General features: G+C 52.6%; 1 protein-coding gene across 1 annotated transcript; it reads right to left on the bottom strand.

The window, feature by feature from the left end:
- Window positions 1-774: 774 nt before the first annotated feature.
- On the bottom strand, window positions 775-22977 carry CACNG8 (calcium voltage-gated channel auxiliary subunit gamma 8). The gene is made up of 5 exons (XM_074024729.1): window positions 22917-22977; window positions 22190-22546; window positions 5873-5956; window positions 4176-4316; window positions 775-1931 (listed from the first exon to the last, which is right to left on the bottom strand). Exons 1-5 carry the CDS (start codon window positions 22975-22977, stop codon window positions 1174-1176), a joined length of 1401 nt encoding a protein of 466 aa, XP_073880830.1. The 3' UTR covers window positions 775-1173.
- Window positions 22978-23345: the final 368 nt, after the last annotated feature.

The following is a 23345-nucleotide window of genomic DNA, read 5'->3' as shown; positions in this document are numbered from 1 at the left end:
CTTACTCTTGTCTCCGAGTTCCTGTCTTCCCTTTGTACGCCATTCACGTTAGGGTCCTGCTTAAACCCATTCCATGGCCCTCACCATCCCTAGAATAAAATCTAAACTCCTGGCCTATGAGTACCTGCACAATCTGGCCCTGTCTGTGTCTCCAGCCTCACCTTGGTCCCTGCTTACCTGCCTCACTACCCTTCAGCCCTCGCTGCAAGCTCCTTCCTGCCCCCGGGCCTTTGCAAGTGCTGCTCTGCCTGCCACACTCCACCCCAGCTCCGCCCTGCTGGCTTCTTCTCATCCTTTCACTGTCCACTGAAATCTCTTCCTCACAACTGGGTTAGGCTCCGTTGATAGAGCATTTCATAGCATCTCATTTCTCCTATAGCCTAACTGTAATTTATTGTGTATGTACATGATCGATTAATGCCTGTCTCATGCACAAGATGTTTACTCTATGAGATGTCGGGACCCCTGGCTGTTTTCCTGCCTCCTGCACGCTGAGCACGGAGCACAATGCCTAGTTTTTTAAGGCGCACAAATAAATTGCCGGTAATGAATGAACGAGGAGGCCCTTTCTGTGCCTCGTTCGTGTCCCCTGCTCCAATGCCTTCTTACATACCTGTGCCTGGTACACAGTAGGTGCTTAATAAGCCTTTGTGGAATAATGAATGAAAAAAATGAATGAATGCCCGCGTCCAACCCTTCTTTCTGCCTTTCTGCGTCCCTTAGCTGTGTCTCTTTATATAGGGCATATATATAGTTTGTGGGTGTAACTATGTATTTGTGTATTATGGGCTCCTCTCCAGGAGTTGGGCTGGGCTGGGCTGGGAGTCCCTCCCTCCCCTCCCCGCGCCCCGCCACCCCATGCACACAGCAAAACGTGAAAAAGAAAACATCTCGAAACTGCAAAAAACACCATGGCCCTCCCCCCTCCCCATAGAGCCCACAAAAAAATAAAACACGACGCTCCCTCACAGCAGCCCCCTCCCTCCCCTGCCCCCTCCCTCGGGGTCCCTGCTTCGGAGGGGGAGGAGGGCGGGGAGGGTGGGCGGGGGGCGGGCCCAGCAGTCTCCAGCGCGCTCACGGGGGAAAGCGGGGGCGCCCCCGACCCCGGCAGCCTCGATGCACGCGCGCCCGCGCACGCGCCCCGGACACGCCCCTCGGCTCCCCCGCCGCGCCCTACACAGGCGTGGTTTTCCTGTTGAGCGTGTTGGTGTTGGAGGCGGCGGCCTCCTTGGCCAGGGTCCCGGGGGCGGGTGCAGCGGGCGCGGGTGGCGCGGGCGCGGGCGCGGCGGGCGGCCCGGTGACCGTGACCGTGACGCCGCCGCCCGCCTCCTTGGGGAAGGCGTTGTGCAGCGTGAGGAAGCCGGACGCCCCCCCGCGGTCCCGCTCGGCGCCCGCCCCGCCGCCGCCTCCGCCGCCGCCCCCGGCCGCGCCGCCGAACGCCCCCACGGCGCCGCCGCCGCCGCCGGCCCCCGCCAGCCCCGCGGCCACGCTGCCCTTGGAGGGGTCGCGGCTGAGCGTGTACATGGAGATGTCCGTGGAGGCGAAGCCCGGGCCCCCGGGGCCGCCGGGAGACGCGTCCCGCGACGGCGACGGCTCGCTGGAGCGGGAGCTAGAGCGGGAGCGGCGGCGGTAGCGGAAGCGGTAACTGGGCAGACGGAGGATGGCCGAGGGGCCGCTCCCGCCACTGCCGCCCGCGCCCCCGCCGGCCTTGAGCAGGTCCGAGCGAGACTGGCAGTGCGCCTCGCGGCTGCGCTCGATGTAGATGTTGACGGCCAGCACGCCGATCACCTCGGCCAGGATGAACGACAGCCCGCCGAAGTAGAAGGACCAGCCGTACGAGTAGTGGTTTTTCTTCTCCTCGTCCCGCTTCGGGCCCGGCTCGCCGGCGTTGGCCGAGATGTACACGATCACGCCGATGATGTTGCTCAGGCCTGGGCGGGGACGGTCAGACGGGAGCCTCGAGGCCACCCCCGGCCCCTCCCCGGTCCCCGGCCCCGGCCCCTCTGCGCCAGCGGGCCTAGGCGCCACCCCCAGGCTAGACCCCCGAGTGGGCTAGACCCCCATCCTGGATCTGGCTGACCCAAGTCCTGCCGGAAGTGAACACAACTCCCCGCCCGATACTCTAGGCGTGGCCCTGCTGGTCTAAGCTCCAACCCAGAGGGCTCAGGCCCACTCCTAGCTAGCCCAGGCCTCATCTCCGCTGGTCTGACCCAGCCCCGGCTGACCTAAACTCCATCCCCCTGGTGGTGCAGGGCCGCCAATGGTCCAACTGCATCATGCGTGGTCCTAGCCCTGCAGGCTCAAGTACCCCCTCAGACAGTCTAAACTCCACCCCAAGGTGGTCCAGGCCCTGCCCTGAATGGTCCGGACACGGCCCTGGCTGGTCCAGGTCCTGCCCCCGAATAGCCCAGGGCCCACCTCTGCTGGTCTAACCCAGCCCTGACTAGTCTAAACTCCACCCCTAGGTGGTCTAGGACCCCAACTGGTCCAGGCAACACCCTAGATGGTCCTCGCCCTGGCTGGTTCAAGTCCCATCTCAGATGGTCTAAACCCCACCCCCAGGTGGTCCAGGCCCTGCCCTGAATGTACAAGACAGGGCCCTGGATGGTCCAGGTTCTGCCCCCAGATAACCCAAGCTCCACCTCTGCTGGTCTAATCCAGCCCTGGCTGGTCTGAACTCGGCCCTACGTGGTCTAACACCCACCCCCAGATGGTCTGGGCTGCCCCCACATGGCATAAACCCCACTCCTCTAGCTAAGGTCCCACCTCTGCTGGTCTAAACCCCAATCTCTCTGGTGGTAACTCCACCCCAAGTGGTCCAGGCCCCACCCCTAGGTGGCCTAAGCCCCACCCCTAGCTAGTCCAGGCCCTGCCCTGATTGGTCTAAAACCCACCTTTGATGAGTTTACAGCCCCTGCCCTGGTTAGTCTAACTCCACCCTTAACGTTATAAACCTGGGTTTTTCCCAAGCCCCGTCCCTCTGCTCCTTTGAACTCTGTTAATGATGTCATCCTGCTGTGACCAGGCCCTATCACTTATGTAAACCCTCTCTTCTTCATATAATTCCTGGCGGAGTATCCATTCTAGGCCCTCCCCTGCTGGTCAAAAATTTGCCCTTAATAAAGCAGGCCCCGCCTTCTACTCTAGGCCCCACCTCCAGCTTACCAAACCCCGCCCCGTGCGGATCTTGGCCAGGGTCCTCCCCGGTCCCAGGTCCAGCTACTCCGGATTTTCAGGTCCTCCAAGCCCCACCCTTTGCAGATCTAGACCCACCCCCAAAGCACACCCTGCTCTTCAAATATGCAAAGCCCTCCCTCTTCTCTGTATTCTACTCCAAAAAAGCTCTGCCCCCTGGAATTTCCCAATGCTACTCATATGGGGTAGAAAGGGGGTCTTACCCCTTAATTACGTGCCTCTTAAGTGTTCCTGTCCTAGCTCTCTGCTCCTCTAGGCCCTAGCTCTTGAGACGGCCAATCCGAGGTACTGACTGGCTTTTGTCGGCCTCTTGCTTCAATCAGCCAAGTTGACTCTTTGTGTCCTTAAGGACATAACCCCTCCCCCTTTGGCTTTTCCAGGCATCACCCTGTCTTTTCTAGCCTCTCCTTCTCCAAATGGTAACGGGCAAGGGCCGATTCAGTCTCCCTCGACCAGCCCCTTTAGTTTCCACTTCACGGCCCTGGACGGTTTCCCAGGACTAGCCCCCTCTTGGATCCACCAAGGTCTCCAAAGACCAGCCCCTTAAAACAGGCTCCTCATCCGCGCCCAGATCACTTTCTACCTCTCCTGGGCCCGCCCTCCAAGGCCCAGCCCCGCCTCTCTATCCTCAAGAGCCCAGTTGTGTCTCAAGATCCCACCCCCTCCCCCAGCTCCTCCCCTTCCGTCTCCAGGACGGCGGGCTAAGGATCCTAAGCGCTCTGCGTCTTAAGCGCTAGACACCTGTCTCTGCCGCTTCACTCCTCCGAAGGCGTAGCGAAGACTACACCCACCTTACCCAGCGGGTGGCGATGGAGCTTGGGGACGGCCTAGGAAGGCTCCGGACCCCCGGGGGTGCTCGGGGCAAGGTGGCTTTGTAGACACACACACGCGCACATGCACTCACACACACGCGCGCGCGCACACACGCACGCGCGCGCGCAGGTGGGCCGCCCCGGTCGCCCCCTCCCTCTGCCTCTCACCTGCTGCCACGAACAGGATCCCTGCGCCCAGAATGATGTTCCTCTTGGACTTGTAGACGCGGGAGGCCGCCACGCACACGCCCCCAAGCAGCAGCAGGATGGCGCTAAGGATGGGGAAGATGCTGGAGGCCCGGACAACTCCTGCGGGGGAGGAAGGAAAGGAAAAGAAGGGAGAGCGAGGGCGGTCAGACGCGGCCCCCTGCGCCCCCCTCCCGGCCTCCCATCTCGCGGCGCCTCCCACCAGTTATGTGATTCTTCCTCTCCGGCTGTGTTCTGGTTTATTTTACTGTTGCCTCATTCTCTCTCCTGTTTTTAAAATTTCTCTGTTTCTCGGTCTGATTCCCTCTCCCTCTTTTTCTTTGTCCTTTTCTTTCTTCCTCGGACTATTTTTCTCTCTCCCGGAATATCTTTTCCCCTCTTTGTTTATCGAAATCACTCTCCCTGTTTTTCTCCCAACTTCTCCATGGATCCTCTCCCTTTCTCTCTTTCTCATCCCTCCCTTCCTCTCGTCTGCGAATTTCTTTCTCCATATCCCGCAAATCACTTACTACCTCTCTCCACACCCCTCCCATTTTCTGCCTCGCTTCATCTGAGTTTCTCTCTCTCTCTCTCTCTCTCTACATTCCTTCCTCCCTCCTCCTCCTCCCTTTTCTGCCAGGCTGAATCTACTTCTGAGTTTCTCTTCCCTTCTTCTCCTCGCGCCCCACCCCCCTCGTTTTATTGCCTGGCTTCATCTATCTTTCTGGGTCTGTCTCCCCTCTCTCCTCTATCTTCTGGGCCTCATATGTCTTCATAGGTTTCCCCCCAACACCCCGGTTTTTCTGCCTGGCCTCATCTGTCTTCCTAGTCCCCGCCCCCAACTTTTTCTGTCTGGCTTCGCCTATCTTCCTAGGTCTCTCCCCCGTCTTTTTTTTCTGCCTGACCTCATCTGTCTTCCTAGGTCTCTCCCCACTTCACCCCGCCCCTTTTTTCGCCTGGCCTCCTCTGGCCTCCTGGATCTCTCCCCTCCTTTAATGCCTGGCTTCCTCAATCTTACAGGTTTCTTTTTCTCTCCACTCCCTTCCTCTCCCTTACTCCTTCCCTCCCTCCCCACCCCCTTTTAGGCCTGACTTCATCTATCTGAGTCTTTCTCTTTTCCTCCCTCCCTTCTTCCCCTTCTCTCTCTCCCCTCCTCCCGCTCCGCCCCCCTTGTCTCTTTCTCTGCAGTCCTTTCTTTCCACCCACTCTTAAAACCCCAGGCAACCAGATTTTGCGATTTCGGAGCCTGGCTGAGGCCGCAGCCAATCATCATTTAGGATTTGCCGCGTTCTCGGGGTAGCTACCAATGGAAACACAGGCTTTCCCAACCGGCTCCAGGGAGTGGCCCGTCCCCACCGCAGATTGCCCCATAGCCCTGCGGCGCGGTGGCCAATCCCAGCCCGGGATTCCTCAACCAGTCACGGCGCAGAGTCGCCGCGAGGGCTAGAGAGAGCAAGGCGGCCAATGAGCGCTCAGGATCCTCCCTCAGCCCGCCCCAAGGTGAGAGGAGGGGGCGGGAGCGAGATCACTCAGCCAATCGCGGACCAGAGGATCTCACTATCTGGACTCGGATTGGCTGGGAGGCTAACCTCGGCGTGTCGATCCAAGTGCCTTCTCCCGGCGCCCACCGGCCCCGCGATTTGACCCACTCCCCACTTCTGTCCCGGACCCCCACGTACGGAGTAGATACTCCGCGCTGTCGTGGTCGTAGTCCGTGTCCTCCGGGAAATGATTGATCTTCACGCAGACGCCTCTTTTCAACCCTGGAGGAGCGGGGAGGGCAGTGGTGGGGGTGGATACTTCAGGGTTGGGGGCGGGGCAACCCCACTGACAACCGACCCTGCCCTTCCCCAAATCCCTTCTGTCTCTGGGCAGCTTGGGAGACAGCAAGTCCCGGCTCCTGAGCCCGACTCGTGATATGGGACAAACTTGGAACTTCTGTGGTCTCCGTTTCCCCGCCTGTTAAAGAAAAGAAGAAAAGCAAGAAAAAAAACCAAAGTCTAACATCCAGCACTCACTGCAAGGCCATGGGACCTTGGCCCTGTAAGCTGGGCTAAGTTGCTCCAGCACTCTGGATTTCCTGCTCCCACCTCTATAAGAAAGAGGGTGTTGTTGGCTTCAATAATAGCAGGGCGCTTCCCACCTCTCAATTGGTTGAAAAGTCTGGAAATGCGTGGGGGGAAAAAAAAAAAAAAAAGGAAAGGGATGCAGAAGCCGGTGAGGACTACATTTCCCATGAGACCCCGTGAAGTCTGGAGTCCAGTTGTGAGAAGAGCAGTCGCAGTGGATCATGGGAGTTGTAGTCTCCAGTCCTGTAGGGGTGGAGGGGAGAGAGAGGGAGAGCGCTTCCAGTCTCTTTCTGCAGGGAACCTGGAACCTTCTGGAGAGAGATGGAGTGGTTGAAGCAAGCAGAGGTGTGTGAGGGGTGGAGTATGCCTCTAGGGGTCATGCATCCTCATCTCCTTCCCCTCCTAAGATGCTCATCCTCAGCTATTTTCTCATCCTTTGGGAACAGTTAATATTTTACTACCTCTAGCACATAGCTGGAGAAAAAATTAAAAATATAAATATAAATAATGTAGTTTCCTCAGCTGCTCAGTTCTGTCCAGTTCTGCAGGCCTGTGCCCATGCTGTGGAACATTTCGCTCACATTCTTTGCTGATGTAGTACTTTACCTGCAGCGGGCAGCTCAGGAGGCACCTTCTTGAGGAAGCTTTCCCTAGACACAGACACATATGCACACTCATTCCTCCCACCAAACTTGGGTCAGTTTCCTGCTCTGAGGTGCCCCGTAGGACATGCATTTGTTGATAGATGATCTTCGTCCTCGGCAAGCTGGGAGTTCCTGGAGGGGATAGGGCGTGGGAGTCCAATTCCTCTGTGTGTCCCAGCATTTCTTGGCACTAGGCCTGGAACACGGCAGACCTCAAGAAATGAGGGTTGAGGCCGGGCACAGTGACTCACACCTGTAATTCCTGCACTTCGGGAGGCCAAGGTGGGTGGATCACTTGAGGTCGCGAGTTCAAGACCAGCCTGGCCAACATGGTGAAAACCTGTCTCTACTAAAAATATAAAATTAGCTGGGTTTGTTGGCGGGTGCCTGTAATCGCAGCTACTGGGGAGGCTGAGGCAGGAGAATTGCTTGAACTCAGGAGGTGGAGGTTGCAGTGAGCCAAGGCCATGCCATTACACTCCAGCCTGGGTGACAGAGTAAGACTCTGTCTCAAAAGAAAAAAAAAAGTGAAAGAAATGAGGGTTGAATGAAGAATGAATGAATGAATGAATGAATGAATGAATGAATGAATATACGCATAGCAGAAGGTGAGATCAGAGGCAGATCATGACCAGCAAAGGAAAGTAGGGGAAAGAATAGGGACAGAGGAGGAACTGGGAAGAATTAATATAAGGGAGTGAGTAATACTGCCAAGAGCTAATGTGCGTTGGGTGCTTCCTAGGTGGGCCAACTCATCTGATGCTCCTAAGAGTCCTGTGAAATAGATCATGTGGTTTGTGTCCTGCAGTGGCCAAATGTTAGGTATTAGAGTGTCTCCATCTTTTTCATTTTTTATTTTTTGAGACAGGGTCTCCCTCTCTTGCCCAAGTTTGGAGTGCAGTGGCACAATCTCAGCTCACTGCAACCTCTGCCTCCTGGACTCAAGTGATCCTCCTGCCTCAGCCTCCTGAGTAGCTGGGACTACAGGCTTGCGCCACCATGCCCAGGTAATTCTTGCATTTTTTGTAGAGACAGAGTTTCTCCATGTTGCCCATTTTGCCCAGGCTGGTCTTGAACTCCTGATTTCAAGTGATCTGCCTGCCTCAGCCTCCAGAAGTGCTGGGACTACAGGCGTGAGACACTGCGCTGGCCTCCACCACTTCCTTATTCTGTGTCCTTGCTGGTGTTACATAGGCCAACTTGCTTCAGTTTCCCCAGCTATAAAATGAAGAGAACAGGACCTACCTCATGGGACTGATATGAGGGATTGTGTCTAGGTGGAGATTTAGCACTTTGCCTTGAACACAATTAAGTGCTCAGTTGATAGCAGCTGATATATGACACCCATTACCCAAACGTGGAAACTGAGGCACAGAAAGGGGTCATCATTTCACAGCTGATGGTGGCAACAAAAGTCAAACACACATCACGTATGTGAGCATCTGGGCTGTTCAACACTGTATTACCAGCATCTAGAACAGCGCCTAGTGCATACTGAGTGCTTAATAAGTATTTTTAATGAAAGAATGATTGAATGGGCCAGGTGTGGTGGCTCACATCTATAATCCTGGCAATTTGGGAGACCAAGGTGGGTGGATCACCTGAGGTCAGGAGTTTGAGACCAGCCTGGCCAACATGCTAAAACTCCATCACTACTAAAAATACAAAAGTTAGCTGGTTGTGGTGGCATACGCTTGTAGTCCCAGCTACTTGGGAGGCTGAGGCAGGTGAATTGCTTGAATCTGGGAGGCAGAGGTTGCAGTGAGCTGAGATCTTGCCATTGCATCCCAGCCTGGGTGAGAGAGCGAGACTCAGTCTCAAAAAAGAAAAAAAAAGAATGATTGAATGGGTCCACAAGGCCGGGCGCGGTGGCTCAAGCCTGTAATCCCAGCACTTTGGGAAGCTGAGACGGGCGGATCACAAGGTCAAGAGATCGAGACCATCCTGGCCAACATGGTGAAACCCCGTCTCTACTAAAAACACAAAAATTAGCTGGGCATGGTGGTGTGCACCTGTAGTCCCAGCTACTCGGGAGGCTGAGGCAGGAGAATGGCTTAAACCCGGGAGGCAGAGGTTGCCGTGAGCCAAGATCACACCACTGCACTCCAGCCTGGCGACAGAGCAAGACTCCATCTCTAAATAAATAAATAAATAAATAAATAAATAAACAAAAAATGGGCCGGGCACGGTAGCTCACGTCTGTAATCCCAGCACTTTTGGAGACCAAGGCAGGTGGATCATGAGGTCAAGAGATCGAGACAATCCTGGCCAACATGGTGAAATCCTGTCTCTACTAAAAATACAAAAATTAGCTGGGCATGATGGTATATGCCTGTAGTCCCAGCTACTTGGGAGGCTGAGGCAGGAGAATCGCTTGAACCCAGGAGGTGGAGGTTGCAGTGAGCCGAGATCGTGTCACTGCACTCCAGCCTGGGAGACAGAGCGAGACTCTGTCTCAAAAATAAATAAATAAAATAAATAAATAACACCTGTTGTGAAGGATGTGGAGAAATTCGAACCCTTGTGCACTGCTGGTAGAAATGTAAAATGGTGCAGTGGCTATGGAAAACACTATCAAGGTTCCTCAAAAACTAAAAATAGAATCATCATATGGTCCAGCAATGTCAGTACTGGGGATAGACCCAAAAGAATTAAAAGCAGGGACTCAAATAGATATTCATACACTCGTGTTCATAGTAGCATCGTTCACAATAGCCAAAAAGTGGAAACACCCCAGTGCCCGTTGACAGATGAATGGAGGAACATGTGCTCTATACATACAATGGAATATTATTCAGCCTTTAAAAGGAAGCCAATTATGATACATGCTATAAACATAGATAAACCGTGAAGACATTATACTCAGTGAAATAAGCCAGTAACAAAAAGACAAATACTGTACCATTCCACTTATATGAAACACCTGGAATAATCAAATTCATAGAGACAAAGTATCATGGTAGTTGCCAGGGCTGGAGGGTGGGAGGATGTGGAGTTATTTAACGGGTACTGAGTTTCCGTTTTGCAAGATGAAAAGAGTTCTGGAGATTGGTTGCACAACAATGTGGGTGCACTTACCACTACTGAAATGCATACTTACAAATGATGAAAATGGTAAATTTATGTTATATATAATTTACTACAATTTTCAAAATGAATGAATGAATGAATGAATGAGTGAGTGAATGAATATACAACTCCCACATACAAACTCTTACCCATCAGCACCTCCACCGTGGTGTGGTAGGTAAGATGACAAGCTCAATGTTCCTTCCTCCCTCCCTCCCTCCCTTTCTCTCTCTCTCTCTCTCTCTCTTCTCTCTCTCTCTCTCTTATTTTTTTTGAGACGGAGTCTCATTCTGTTGCCCAGGTTGGAGTGCAATGGCTTGATCTCGGCTCACTGCAACTTCCACCTCCTGGTTTCAAGCCATTCTCTTGCCTCAGCCTCCTGAGTAGCTGGGGTTACAGGAGTGTGCCACCACGCCCAGCTAATATTTGTATTTTTGGTAGAGACGGGGTTTCACTGTGTTAGCCAGGATGGTCTCGATCTCCCGACCTCAGGTGATCCTCCAGCCTTGGACTTCCAAACTGCTGGAAGTACAGGGGTGAGCCACCTTGTCCAGCTTTTTTTTCCTCTTTTTTCTTTTTTCTTTCTTTCTTTTTCTTTTTCTTTTTTTTTTTTTTTTTGAGACGGAGTCTCGCTCTGTCGCCCAGGCTGGATGAAGTGCAGTGGCCGGATCTCAGCTCACTGCAAGCTCCGCCTCCCGGGTCCACGCCATTCTACTGCCTCAGCCTCCCAAGCAACTGGGACCACAGGCGCCCGCCACCTCGCCCGGCTAGCTAGTTTTTTGTATTTTTTTAGTAGAGATGGGGTTTCACAGGGTTAGCCAGGATGGTCTCAATCTCCTGACCTCGTGATCCGCCCGTCTCGGCCTCCCAAAGTGCTGGGATTACAGGCTTGAGCCACCGCGCCCAGCCCACTTTTTCTTTTTCTTTTTTTAGAGATGGAGTCTCACTCTGCTGCTCAGGCTGGAGTGCAGTGGCACCATCTCGGCTCGCTGCAACCTCCCCCTCCCAGGTTCAAATGATTCTCCTGCCTCAGCCTCCCAAGTACCTGGGATTACGGGCACCCGCCACCACACCTGGCTAATTTTTGTATGTTTAGTAGAGATGGGGTTTCACCATGTTGGCCAGTCTGGTCTCGAACTCCTGGCCTCAGGTGATCCACCCACTTCAGCTTCCCAAAGTGCTGGGATTACAGGTGTGAGCCACCGCACCCGGCCTGGTTCCTCCTTTCTTGAATGGGATCATAGTAATTCTCTCAAAACATTTGTGACGATTAAATGAGACTGAGCATGTAAACCACATGGCACACTGGATTGCTGAACAGGTTAGTGGTGACAGTAATAATAACTAGCTCTGACTGAGCACTAACCATGCACTAGGTACTGCTCCAAGCATTTGACAGGTGGTTAATAACTCGCTCAGTCCCTCGGACAAACCCTCGGAGGTAGGTGGCGACAGCATCCTTGCTTTACAAATGAGGAAACGGAGGCATAGGGAGTTGAAGAAGTTCCCCAAAGTCCCGTTGCGGGTGAGTGATGGGGAGGAGTTTCCTTCCAGCACAGCTCAGTTTGGGAGGTTGGCATATTTAAGACAGTAGAGTCTGGTGGCTACGGGGGTTATTGATCGTGGGCTCTGGAATCCAACTCTCCGGACACACATCCCAACGCACCACTTCCCAGCTGCGTGGTTTTGGAACCGGATCATCCCTGGGCCTCTACTCTCTCACAGGGAAATTGAGGATGGTAGTGTGACTTTAGAGGGCTTCAGTGAGATTTCAATGAAAGTTAGACACAGAAGGCCGGGCGTGGTGGCTCATGCCTGTAATCCCAGCACGTTGGGAGGCCAAAGCGGGTGGATCACAAGGTCAGGAGTTCGAGACCAGCGTGGCCAATGTGGTGAAACCCCGTCTCTACTAAAAATACAAAAATTAGCCAGGCATGGTGGCAGGCACCTATAATCCCAACTACTTGGGAGGCTGAGGCAAGATAATCGCTTGAACCCAGGTGGCGGAGGTTGCAATGAACAGAGATCACACCACTGCACTCCAGCCTGTACGACAAGAGCAAAACTCTGTCTCAAAAAAAAAAGAAAAGAAAGAAAGAAAAAGGAAAGGAAAGGAAAGGAGGAAGGAAGGAAGGAAGGAAGGAAGGAAGGAAGGAAGGAAGGCAGGCAGGCAGGCAGGCAGGCAGGCACAGAAAAGCAGGTGCAGTGGCTCACAGCTGTAATCCTAGCACTTTGCCAGGCTGAGGTGGGCGGATCACCTGAGGTCAGGAGTTCAAGACCATCCTGGCCAACATGGTGAAACCCTGTCTCTACTAAAAAATACAAAAAGTAGCCCAGCGTGGTGATGGGCACCTGTAATCCCAGCTACTTAGGAGGCTGAGGCAAGAGAATTGCTTGAACCCAGGCAGTGGAGTTTGCAGTGAACGGAGATCACGCCGGGTCACTCCAGCCTGGGAGACAGAGCAAGACTCCTTCTGAGAAAAAAGAAAGCTAGGCACAGAATACACAGTAGTTATGCCTAACGCCACCAATCAAGCTGGGAGTTTTTCTTGTGCATGGATCGTGATGTCGTGATGTCGTGGCCCTGAGTCTCCTCCCCGGGGCTGCCGAGTGCAGACCTGGGCAGGTGAGGGTTAAGAGGCAGCTTTCTTGCGTGCAGACACGTGGAGAACTGGGATCCAACCTGCTCTACCCCTCATGCTGGGTGGTCCAGGCTGAGTCACTTCCCCTTTCTGGCCATCAGATTCCTACTAATAATACATTCCCCTGGCAAAATGGCGAGGGCTCAATAAGATAATAAGCCAGGCAAAGTTTTAGCACAGGGCCTTTGTGTGGTCAGCACTAATAAATAGGGCTGTGGGCCCAGACTCTTGAGTCCTGAGAGAAGACTTGGGGGTGTGACTGAAATCCCTGAGGAGGGGGCACAAGCTGGGCTGTCCCATGCAGACTCCTCCAGCTCCCAACACTTGAAATGTGGCAATGGAGAGGTTCTGTGAGGGTAAAATATGTACTGGGTTTCAGACTCAGCGTGGGGAAAAAAGAGAGAGAGAGAATGCATAATATTTCATTAATAATTTTTATGTTGATTACATATTCAAGTGATAATATCTTGGCTATGCTGGGTACCTGTTCCTTTTTATTTATTTTAATGTAGCTATTTTAATTTTCTTTTCTTTTCTTTTCTCTTTTGACAGGGCCTCGCTCTGTTGCCTAGACTGGAGTGCAGTGGCACAATCTCGGCTCCACAGCAACCTCCACCTCCCGAGTTCAAGCAATTCTCCTGACTCAGCCTCTCGAGTAGCTAGAATTATGGTTGCCCACCACCACACCTGGCTAAATTTTGTTTTTTCAGTAGAGATGGGGTTTCACCATGTTGGCCAGGCTGGTCTCCAACTCCCGACCTCAGGTGATCCACCTGCCTCAGCCTCCCAAAGTGCTGGGATTATAGGCGTGAGCCACCATGCCCAGCTTAAAAATTTTAACTATATATGGTCACCCGTGTTATATTTCTTTCTTGCTTGCTTGCTTTTTTTTTTTTTTTTTAAATAGAGTCTTGCTCTATCACCCAGGTTGGAATGCAGTGGCACAATCACAGCTCACTGCAGCCTCGACCTCCTGGACTCAAGCAATCCTTCTACCTCAGCCTCCCTAGTAGTGAGGACTAGAGGCATGTACCACCATGCCCAACTAATTTTTAAGTTTTTACGGAGGTGGGGTCTCCCTATATTGCCCAGGCTGGTCTTGAACTCCTGGACTCAAGCGATCCTCTCACCTTGGCCTCCCAAAATGCTGGGATTACAGGGGTGAGCCACTGGCCCATTCTTTTGTTATATTTCTTTTTCCTTTCTTTTTTTTAAAATTAATTAATTTATTTATTTGAGATGGAGTCTCACTCTGTTGCCCAGGCTGGAGTGCAGTGGCGCCATCTCAGCTCACTGCAACCTCTGCCTCCTGGGTTCAAGCGATTCTCCTGCCTCAGCCTCCCAAGTAACTGGGACTACAGGCACCCACTACTATGCCTGACTAATTTTTGTAGTTTTAATAGAGACAGGGTTTCACCATATAGGCCAGGCTGGACTCGAACTCCTGACCTCAAGTGATCCATCCACCTCGGCCTCCCAAAGTGCTGGGATTACAAGGCATGAGCCACTGGCCGATTGGGAAGTGCTTCCTATTAGGAAGTGCTAGAATTCCTGGGTTATCAGGGTGGAGGGGATCAGGGCTTGGTCATATTAGAATTCCTAATAATAATGAGAAGAACAGCTGAGCAACAACAACAAAATGCAACGCTATGATCTAGTTCTTCCTCTGTGCCTGCTCGTCTTTGAAATGCTTTTCTTATATTAGCTCATTGAATCCCTCCTTGGCCCTGTGAGTTAGGGACTATTAGGATTCTCATTTCCCCGTTGATGGAATAGAGGCACAGCAAGGTTAAATATACAGCCAAGGTCACGAGGCTGGACGTGGCAGACAGGAGATAAACCCAATGAGTCTTATTTCTCAGAGTTTGTTTCTTTTTCTTTTTCTTTAAGAGTAAAGTGGGACCAGGCATGGTGGCTTATGCCTGTCATCCCAGCACTTTAGGAGGCTGAAGCGGGCAGATCATTTGAGGTCAGGAGTTCAAGACCAGCCTGGCCAACATGGCGAAACCCCGTCTCTACTAAAAATACAAAAAATTAACGGGGTGTGGTGGCACATGCCTGTAGTACCAGCTACTCAGGAGGCTGAGGCATGAGAATTGCTTGAACCTGGGAGGCGGAGGTTTCAGTGAGCTGAGATCGTGCCACTGCACTCCAGCCTGGGCAACAGAACAAGACTTCGTCTCAAAAAGAAATTAAAAAAAAAAAAAAAGAGTAAAGTGGGCCAAGGCAGGCAGATCTTTCGAGGTCAGGAGTTCGAGACTAGCCTGGCCAACATGGTGAAACCCCGTCTCTATCACAAACATACAAATTAGCCAGGCATGATTGTGGGCACCTGTAACCCCACCTACTTGGGAGGCTGAGGCAGGAGAATCACTTGAACCCGGGAGGCGGAGGCTGCAGTGAACCAAGATCGTGCTGCTGCAGTGAGCCAAGATCATGCCACTGCACTCCAGGTTGGGTGATAGAGAGAGACTCCAGCTCAAAAAAAAAAAAAAAAAAAAAAGAGAGAGAGAGAGAGAAAGTGAAAGCAAGTTTTTTTGTTTGTTTGTTTTTTCAATTGAGATGGAGTCTTGCTCTGTCGCCCAGGCTAGAGTAGAGTGTCACGATCTCGGCTCACTGCAACCTCTGCTGCCTAGGTTCAAGCAATTCTCATGCCTCAGCCTCCCGAGTAGCCGGGGTTACACGCGCTTGCCACCACCCCTGGCTAACTTTTTTGTATATTGAGTAGAGACGGGGTTTCACCATGTTGGCCAGGCTGGTCTTGAACTCCTGGCCTTAGGTGATCCACCTGCCTCAGCTTCAGAAAGTGCTGGGATTACAGGTGTGAGCCATCACACCCAGCTGAAATCAAGTTTATTAAAGACAATAAAGGAATAAAGAATGGCCGGTCCCTAGGCAGAGCAGCCTCTGAGCTTGTTTTAATCATTACATTCTACTGCATCTCTCAGACACACTCCAAAGGGAGATGGGGATTGAGCCTGAGCGTTCCCAGGGCACAGTGACTGCAGGAGGCAATGACTTGGGGGGGCCCAGTTTCTACAGCCCTGGTGGGCTGAAAGCAAGTGGATTTGTTGCTTTGTTCTCCTACAAAACCAGACACACCTGGATTCAAATCCAGATACTGGGCCTGGCATGGTGGTTCACACCTGTTATCCCAATACTTTGAGAGGCCGGGGGTGAGAGAATTGCTTGAGCCCAGGAGTTCTAGACCAGGCTGGGCAATGTGGGGACACCCCATCTCTAAAAAAAAAAAAAAAAAAAAAAAAACAAAAACAACAAGCAAACAAATCAGAAACAAAAACAAATCCAGACCCTACTGCATATTAACTGTGTGACCTTGGGCAACTCACTTCACCTCTCTGGGCCTTCACTTCTTCTTTTAGAACGGGAATAATAAAAGTACCATCCGGGCGCAGTGGCTCATACCTGTAATCCCAGCACTTTGGGAGACTGAGGCAGGCAGATCACCTGAGGCCGGAGTTCGAGATCAACCTGGTCAACATGGTGAAACCCCGTCTCTACTAAAAGTACAAAAATTAGCTGGGTGTGATGATGGGCACCTGTAATCCCAGCTACTCAGGAGGCTGAGGCGGGAGAATTGCTTGAACCTGGGAGGTGGAGGTTGCAGTGGGTTGAGATTGTGCCTTTGCACTCCAGCCTGGGCAACAGAGCAAGAATCTGTCTCAAAAAAAAATTAATAAAAATAAATAAATAAAGTACCTACTTAGCAAGGTTATTGTGTGCATCCAGTGACAAATGAATGACAATTACAAGAACAATAGAGTCAGCCTTCATTCCTCCTCTCCTTGAAACACTAACTTCCGTTGGCTTCCAGGACATCCATTTTTCCCCAAACCTGTAGCCTCACTCCTTTCTCCACTCCTTTGATGACTTCTCATCTCCCTCCATTTTTTTTTTTTTTTTGGACGGAGTCTCACTCTGTTGCCCAAGCCGGAGTGCAGTGGCACGATCTCAGCTCACTGCAACCTCCGCCACCCGGGTTCAAGGGCTTCTCCTGCCTCAGCCTCCTGAGTAGCTGGGATTACAGGTACACGCCACCAAGCCCAGCTAATTTTTGTATTTTTAGTAGAGACAGGGTTTCCCCATGTCGGTCAGGCTGGTCTCGAGCTCCTGACCTCGTGATCCGCCTGTCCCAGCCTCCCAAAGTGCTGGGATTACAGGCGTAAGCCACCACGCCCGACATCTCCCTCACATTTTAATAGTGGACTGGCTGAAGGCTTAAGCCTTTAATGAAATTTTATCATTTGTTCTGATCTCTTCTCTCTCTCTCTTTTTTTTTTTTTTTTTTTTTTTTTGAGATGGGATCTTGCCCTGTCGCCCAGACTGGAATGCAGTGGTACAATCATGGCTCACTTTAGCCTCGACTTCCTGGGCGTAAACAATCCTCCCACCTAAGCCTCCTGAGTAGCTGGGACCACAGGCACACACCAGCACTTTCAGCTAATTTTTAAATTATTTGTAGAGACGAAGTCTCGCTATTTTGCCCAGGCTGGTCTCGAACTCCTGGGCTCAAGCGATCTTCTTGCCTTGGCCTCCCAAAATGCTGGGATTACAGGTGTGCGCCACTGTGCCCAGCTGTCTCTTCTCTAACTGACTCCGTCCATCTAATTCATCTATATGATGATGCCCCTCAAACTGATATCTCCAGCCCAGTCTCTGGCCTCATATACCGTATCTTTAACAATTTAAATCAGTGATCAGCAAACTACGGCTCACAGGCCAAATCCAGCTAAGACGGGTTTTATGTGTTTTTAATGATTGAGAAAATATCAAAGAAGAAGACGATTTTTGTGGCATGTGAAAATGACATGGAATTCCAAAAAAAAACTTTTTTTTTTCTTAGAATCTCTCTCTGTTGCCCAGGCTGGAGTATGGTGACGTGATCTCGGCTCACTGCAACCTCCGCCTCCCAGGTTCAAGCGATTCTCCTGCCTCAGCCTCCTGAGTAGCTGGGATTACAGGCACCTGCCACCACGCCTGGCTAATTTTTGTATTTTTAGTAGAGACAGGTTTTCACCATGTTGGCCAGGCTGGTTTCGAACTCCTGACCTCAGGTGATCCGCCTGCTTTGGCCTCCCAAAGTGCTGGGATTACAGGCGTGAGCCACTGCCCCCAGCGAAATTCAAATTTTAGTGTCCATAAATGAAGTCTCATTGGAACACAGCCACACTCACTTACAGACTGTCTCGGTCGTTTTCACAAGTTGTTGTGATAGAGACTGTTCCACAAAGCCTGCAATCTTTCCTATATGGCACTTTATAGGACCTTCACTGTGCTGGCCTCTGTCCAGATGTTGTCTGTGAATGGGCACTGTAAGTTTAACATGCCCAGAACTGAGCCCCTGCTCCCTCTCCTTCATAATAAATTTGATAAGAGAAAATAAATAAAATAGCTGCTGTTTCATCTTAGGAATGGCTCCCCTATTCTCAGGAGCTCAGGCCAAAGCGTTAGAGCGGTGATTCTCAACTCAGGGCGATTTTTATCCCCCAGGAGACAGTCGACAATGTTTAGACACAATTTACAATTTTGGTTGTCACGACTGGGAAGGGCGCTGCTGGCATCTAGTGGGAGAGATCAAGGCTGTTGCTCAGCATCCTACAATGCACAGGACGGCCCCCTCCACACAGAATTATCCACCCCAAAATATCAACCGTGCTGCGGTGGAAAAACCCTGCTTTGGAGGCGCCCCTGGCTCTTCTCTCTCATATCCTACAACTGCTCCATCAGCAATTCCTGCCCACGGTAGCTCCAGAATATACTAAGAATTCAAACAACTTCCCAAACACTACGGCCCTCACCCTAGATGAGCTTCTCGTCGTCTCTTTTGCCTTCCCTTTGGTCACTTGTCAACACAGCAGCAAGAGCCATACTGCAGAAATGTAAGTCAGCTCATGTGACTCCTCTGCTCAAGAACCTTCAGCGGCTCCCGTTTCCGAATCTAAAGCAAAGTGCTTTCTGGGATGTATAAGAAGCTATGAGGCCGGGTGCAGTGGCTCACACCTGTAATCCCAACACATCGGGAGGCTGAGGCAGGAGGACTGCTTGAGCTCAGGAGTTTGAGACCAGCCTTGGCAATATAGTGAGACCCTGTGTCTACAAAAAATGGTGGCATGTGCCTGAGTTCTAGCTATTTGGGAGGCTGAGGCAAGAGGACGGCTTGGGTTCAGGAGTTCAAGGTTTCAGTGAGCTATGGTCTTACCACTGCATGCCAGCCTGGGTGACAGAGCAAAACCCTGCTTAAAAAAAAAAACACACAACAGAACCTGGCCAGACATAGACATGGTGGCTCACATCTCTAATCCCAGCACTTTGGGAGGCCTAGGCAGGCCAATCACTTGAGGTCAGAAGTTCAAGACCAACGTGGCCAACATGGTAAAACCCCGTCTCTACTAAAAATACAAAAATTAGCCAGGCGTGGTGGCGCACACCTGCGATTCCAGCTACTCGGGAGTCTGAGGTATGAGAATCGCTTGAACCTAGGAGGCCAAAGTTGCAGTAAGCCGAGATCACACCACTGCAGTACAGCTTGGGTGACAAAGCAAGACTCTGTTTCAATAAATAAATAAGGCCGGGTGCGGTGGCTCACGCCTGTAATCCCAGCACTTTGGGAGGCCAAAGTGGGCAGATCAGGTCAGGAGATCCAGACCATCCTGGCTAACATGGTGAAAACCCCTGTATCTACTAAAAAATACAAAAAAGTCAGCTGGGTGTGGTGGTAGGCACCCGTAGTCCCAGCTACTCCGGAGGCTGAGGCAGGAGAATGGCGTGAAACCGGGAGGCGGAGCTTGCAGTGAGATTGTGCCACTGCACTCCAGCCTGGGCGACAGAGGGAGACTCCATCTCAAAAAAATAAATAAATAAAAAATAAATAAGTAAATAAATAAAATAATTTTTTTAAAAAACCAGAACCTGTGGGATGGGGACCCTGATAACCCTACAACTGCACCTCCTTCTACTACATTCCCTGCCACTCACTCTGCCCCAGCCATGCTGACCTCCTACTGGCTTGATCAACACACAGCCACACTCTCACCTCAGGGCCTCTGCACCTGCTGTTCCTACAGGCTGAAGCACTTTCCTCCATCTCTTACTTCCTTCAGACCTGCACTCAAATGTCACCTGCTGGGGGAAGCTTTTCCTAGATTCCTTATCTACTTCCCACGGGGATTCCTGACACCTCCCACCGGCCCCCCAACTCCTTGTCCTCCTTAGCACTCAGTTCTATCTAACACCCTAAATGCTGACTTTATTTACCTCCATCATTATCTGTCTCTACCTTAGAATATGAGATATATAACGAGAGGAGGTTTTGTCTGTTTTCCACTGCTGCAGCCTCAGAATCCAGAACAATGCCTGGCACATAATATAAACTCAATAAAAATGGGACGTTGAATGAATGAATGAATGAATGACATCCCTACTAGATGCCACATGCTGTCCTAGGGGTTTCATGATGTGAGCCCTCACACTTGGCTCTATGCCTGGTACTTGGTCAGACCGGTGAATGGACATGAACTCAAACTTCCACAAGAGAGGAAAAGAACATCACGAAAGCCGTGGGAGGAATGGGAGGCGATACGGGACGGATGGAGGTGACTGTGGGGACATGGAGACCCCCTGCCAGCTGCTGCTCAGATCCGGCCCATCATGGTCAGGGTAGAACACAGGCTTGTGTTAGATCTTCCGCTAGCTCAGAAGAAGCCGGAAATCAGAACTACAATGGGAAGCCTCCCTATTTTTAACTGTTGGCAATGGATTCAGATTTTGCTTTCAGTTTTAAACACTTCGTACACTAGACAGAGCGCATCTGCGCATCCTATCCATGGGATTCGAGTTCTGCGCTTGGCTCTGCCCCTTTCTTAGCTGGGTGACCTTGGGCAAGTGACTTCACTTCTCTGAGCCTCAGTTTACCCATCCCCAACAGGGAGGTGGTGCCCACCTCATAGGATTAAACAAGATAATGTTCCTGGCTTGTCGTGAGCACTCAGCAAAACAGAGGAAGAAGGGGCAGAAGAAATAGAGGAGGATGAAAAAGAGAAGCAAGAGATTTCAATCTTTTGGCGGAAGGGGGCATCAGAATGGCTGGTTCCGCTCCTTCACGTTGCAGACAAGGGCTGTGAGGCTGCGGTGCAGGGGGGAAGATAGTGGTCACACAGCGGGGCAGATACTCAGCAGGACTGGCACCCAGGACTCCTGCTTCCCAGCCCCACAGCTCGGTGATACTCAGGAAAGAAATACTGATGCTAAAAGTGGGAGAGAGAAGGGGTCGGCGCAGCAGAGGGCAGGAGTCTTGGAGAAGTAGGGGAGTCGAGAGCCAGGGAGTCGAGCTAGGAGAGAAGCTGTGAGAGGGAGAACGGGACAGAGGAAAAGAACCAAGACAAAGATCTGAGGAGGTAGCAGGGGCAGGAGCGAGCAGCCTTAATGTGAAGGCATGAGGCGTCGGGTCAGGAAGACGTCAAAGAAGGCATGAGTGGAGGAAGAGGAAGTGGAGCCCACTAAAGGAAAAAGGAGGAAAGGACCAGGATGGGAGGTTGGAGGGCATCCTGGTGGGAGAGACGTGGGAGGGGGCACTGATGGGGAAAGATGTATAGGAGGAGAAGCACAAGGCAGAAAAGAGAGAAGGTCATGAGTGAGGGCGAGTTAAGGCAGAAGTTTCAGGGGAGCAGCAGCCAAAGAGAAGGGGAAAGAGATGGAGACTGGAAACCTGGGCCATGAGTGGGGGCGGGAGAGGCAGGGGAATTCAGATGACCTGGGGGGAATGTCGGGAGAGAGAAGATGCCACGCGGCCCAAGGGAGAGGAAATGAAGGGGCAGGTGGAGAGGAGGAGCAGGGTCAAGATGAACTGAGGGGAAAGAGGGAGAAAGAGGCTGCTGGGTGCAGAGGCTCACGCCTGTCATCCCAGCACTTTGGAAGCTAAGGCAGGAGGATCTCTTGAGCTCAGGAGCTTGAGACCAGCCTGAACAACAAGGGGGACCCTATCTCTACAAATAATGAAAAAAATTAGCTGGGCACAGTAGCTCATGCCTGTGGTACCAGCTACTCAGGAGGCAGAGGTGGGAGGATGGCTTGAGCCCAGGCGGTGGAGGCTGCAGTGAGCTGTGATTGTACACTGTACTCCAGCCTGGGCGACAGAGTGAGACCTTGTCAAAAAAAAAAAAAAAAAAAAAAAAGGAAGGAGAAAAGGCACAGGGCAGAGTGTGGAAGAAATGAAACAGGAGGAGCCCAGGTGCTTGAGGGAAGAGGGAGGGGTGTGATGGGGCAGGGCAGGAGACACGACCGAGGGGAAGATAGGATAAGGGGGTTCAGTGTAAAGGCAAAGGGGCTGCAGAGGGACCAGGCAGAGGAATTCCGCAGGGTGCCAGGACGCAGGGAGGAGTGGGAAGGAAGGGAGAGGGGGTCAGGGGCGCGAGTGGGAAGCCACAGAAGCGCCTCTGGCAGAGGACGAGGGGTGCCCATGGGGGCCCCAGGATCAGGGAGAGGCAACCCCAGGAGGCTCAGGGTCTCTCGGAGGGGAGCGGCGGGGGCTGCGGGGAGGGCCGCCCGCACCCTACCTTCCAGGCAGCAGATCCTCCAGAGGCCCGAGTGCGTGAGGCCGCCGGGGTCCTTCTTCTCCGAGGCGCCGCCGCCCCCGCGGTGGGGGGTCCCGTCGTCGCCGGCCGTGAGGTTGGTGGTGTTGCAGATGAGGGCGCGCGTGTAGAGCCAGTAGTCGGTGCTGATGGCGATGGTCATGAGGCCGAAGGCGGCGAAGGCGCCCACCGTCGTCAGCAGCACCTGCACCCCCTTCTCGCACCAGAGGCCCCGCTCTTCGTTCCAGCGCTTCAGTGACTCCAGTTTGACCACGGGCAGCCGGGGGGCCGTGGGCCACCACCGGGGCAGCGGGGGCGGGGCCGTGCCGGCGGCTGGGGGGGGTCACAGCGCAGGCAGAAGCGGGGGGCCCGGGGCCGGCGGGGCTGGGGAGGGGGCGGCGAGGAGGAGGCTGCGGCCGGGGAGGGGGTCAGAGCGCGGCCATGGTCGGCGGCTGGTGGAGGGCAAGGAGCGAGATCTCGGATTAGAGGAGAAGGCACAGGTACCTCCCCCAGTCCCCGCCCCCCCTAAAATCCCTGCCTCAGCTCCAGAAACTCCTTCCACTTGGGTCTCCACTGCTCCCCTTTCTCAAAAAAAAAAAAAAAAAAAAAAAAAAAAAACCCAAAAAAACTCTCTCCACTCTTGTCTTCTGCCCAAGAAAGTCATCCCACCATCCCACTAACCCCACTCAGAGGAATCCCCACCACCGCTCACACTCGCAGCCCTCGCCCCCAGCCCCCGTTGGCTCCGCCCCAGTGGGCTCCACGGTCCTCATCGCCTGGGAAGCCACCAGCCCCCCATGATGCCAAGCCCCACCTCTCCTCCTCCCCAGGAGCCCCTGTCGCGTTCCTCCTTCCTTAGAGACCCCCGCCCCATCACCATTCGGTTCCCACCAGTTCTCCCCACTCTTCCCCTGCAGCCCCACCTCTCCATCTGCTAGAACCCTTCCCTGTCTCCCCAACTTTTCCCTGAGCGTCTCCACAACTTAAGAAGCCCGAGTAGCACCACCTCCGTGGGAATAACCTCCGCAAGCCCCCTCCGGTCTGGCTTTTGTCATGCCATCACTCCAAATGGTCCCCCACAATTTCCTCTCCTTAGGAAAAATACATCTCTCAATCTGTCTTCAACTAAAAAGGAAAAATT

This window comes from Macaca fascicularis, chromosome 19 (genome assembly GCF_037993035.2).
Source record: "Macaca fascicularis isolate 582-1 chromosome 19, T2T-MFA8v1.1".
Taxonomy (NCBI): Eukaryota; Metazoa; Chordata; class Mammalia; order Primates; family Cercopithecidae; genus Macaca; species Macaca fascicularis.
Note: the sequence above shows the minus strand (reverse complement) of the source record. Positions and strands in the feature narration are given on the sequence as shown.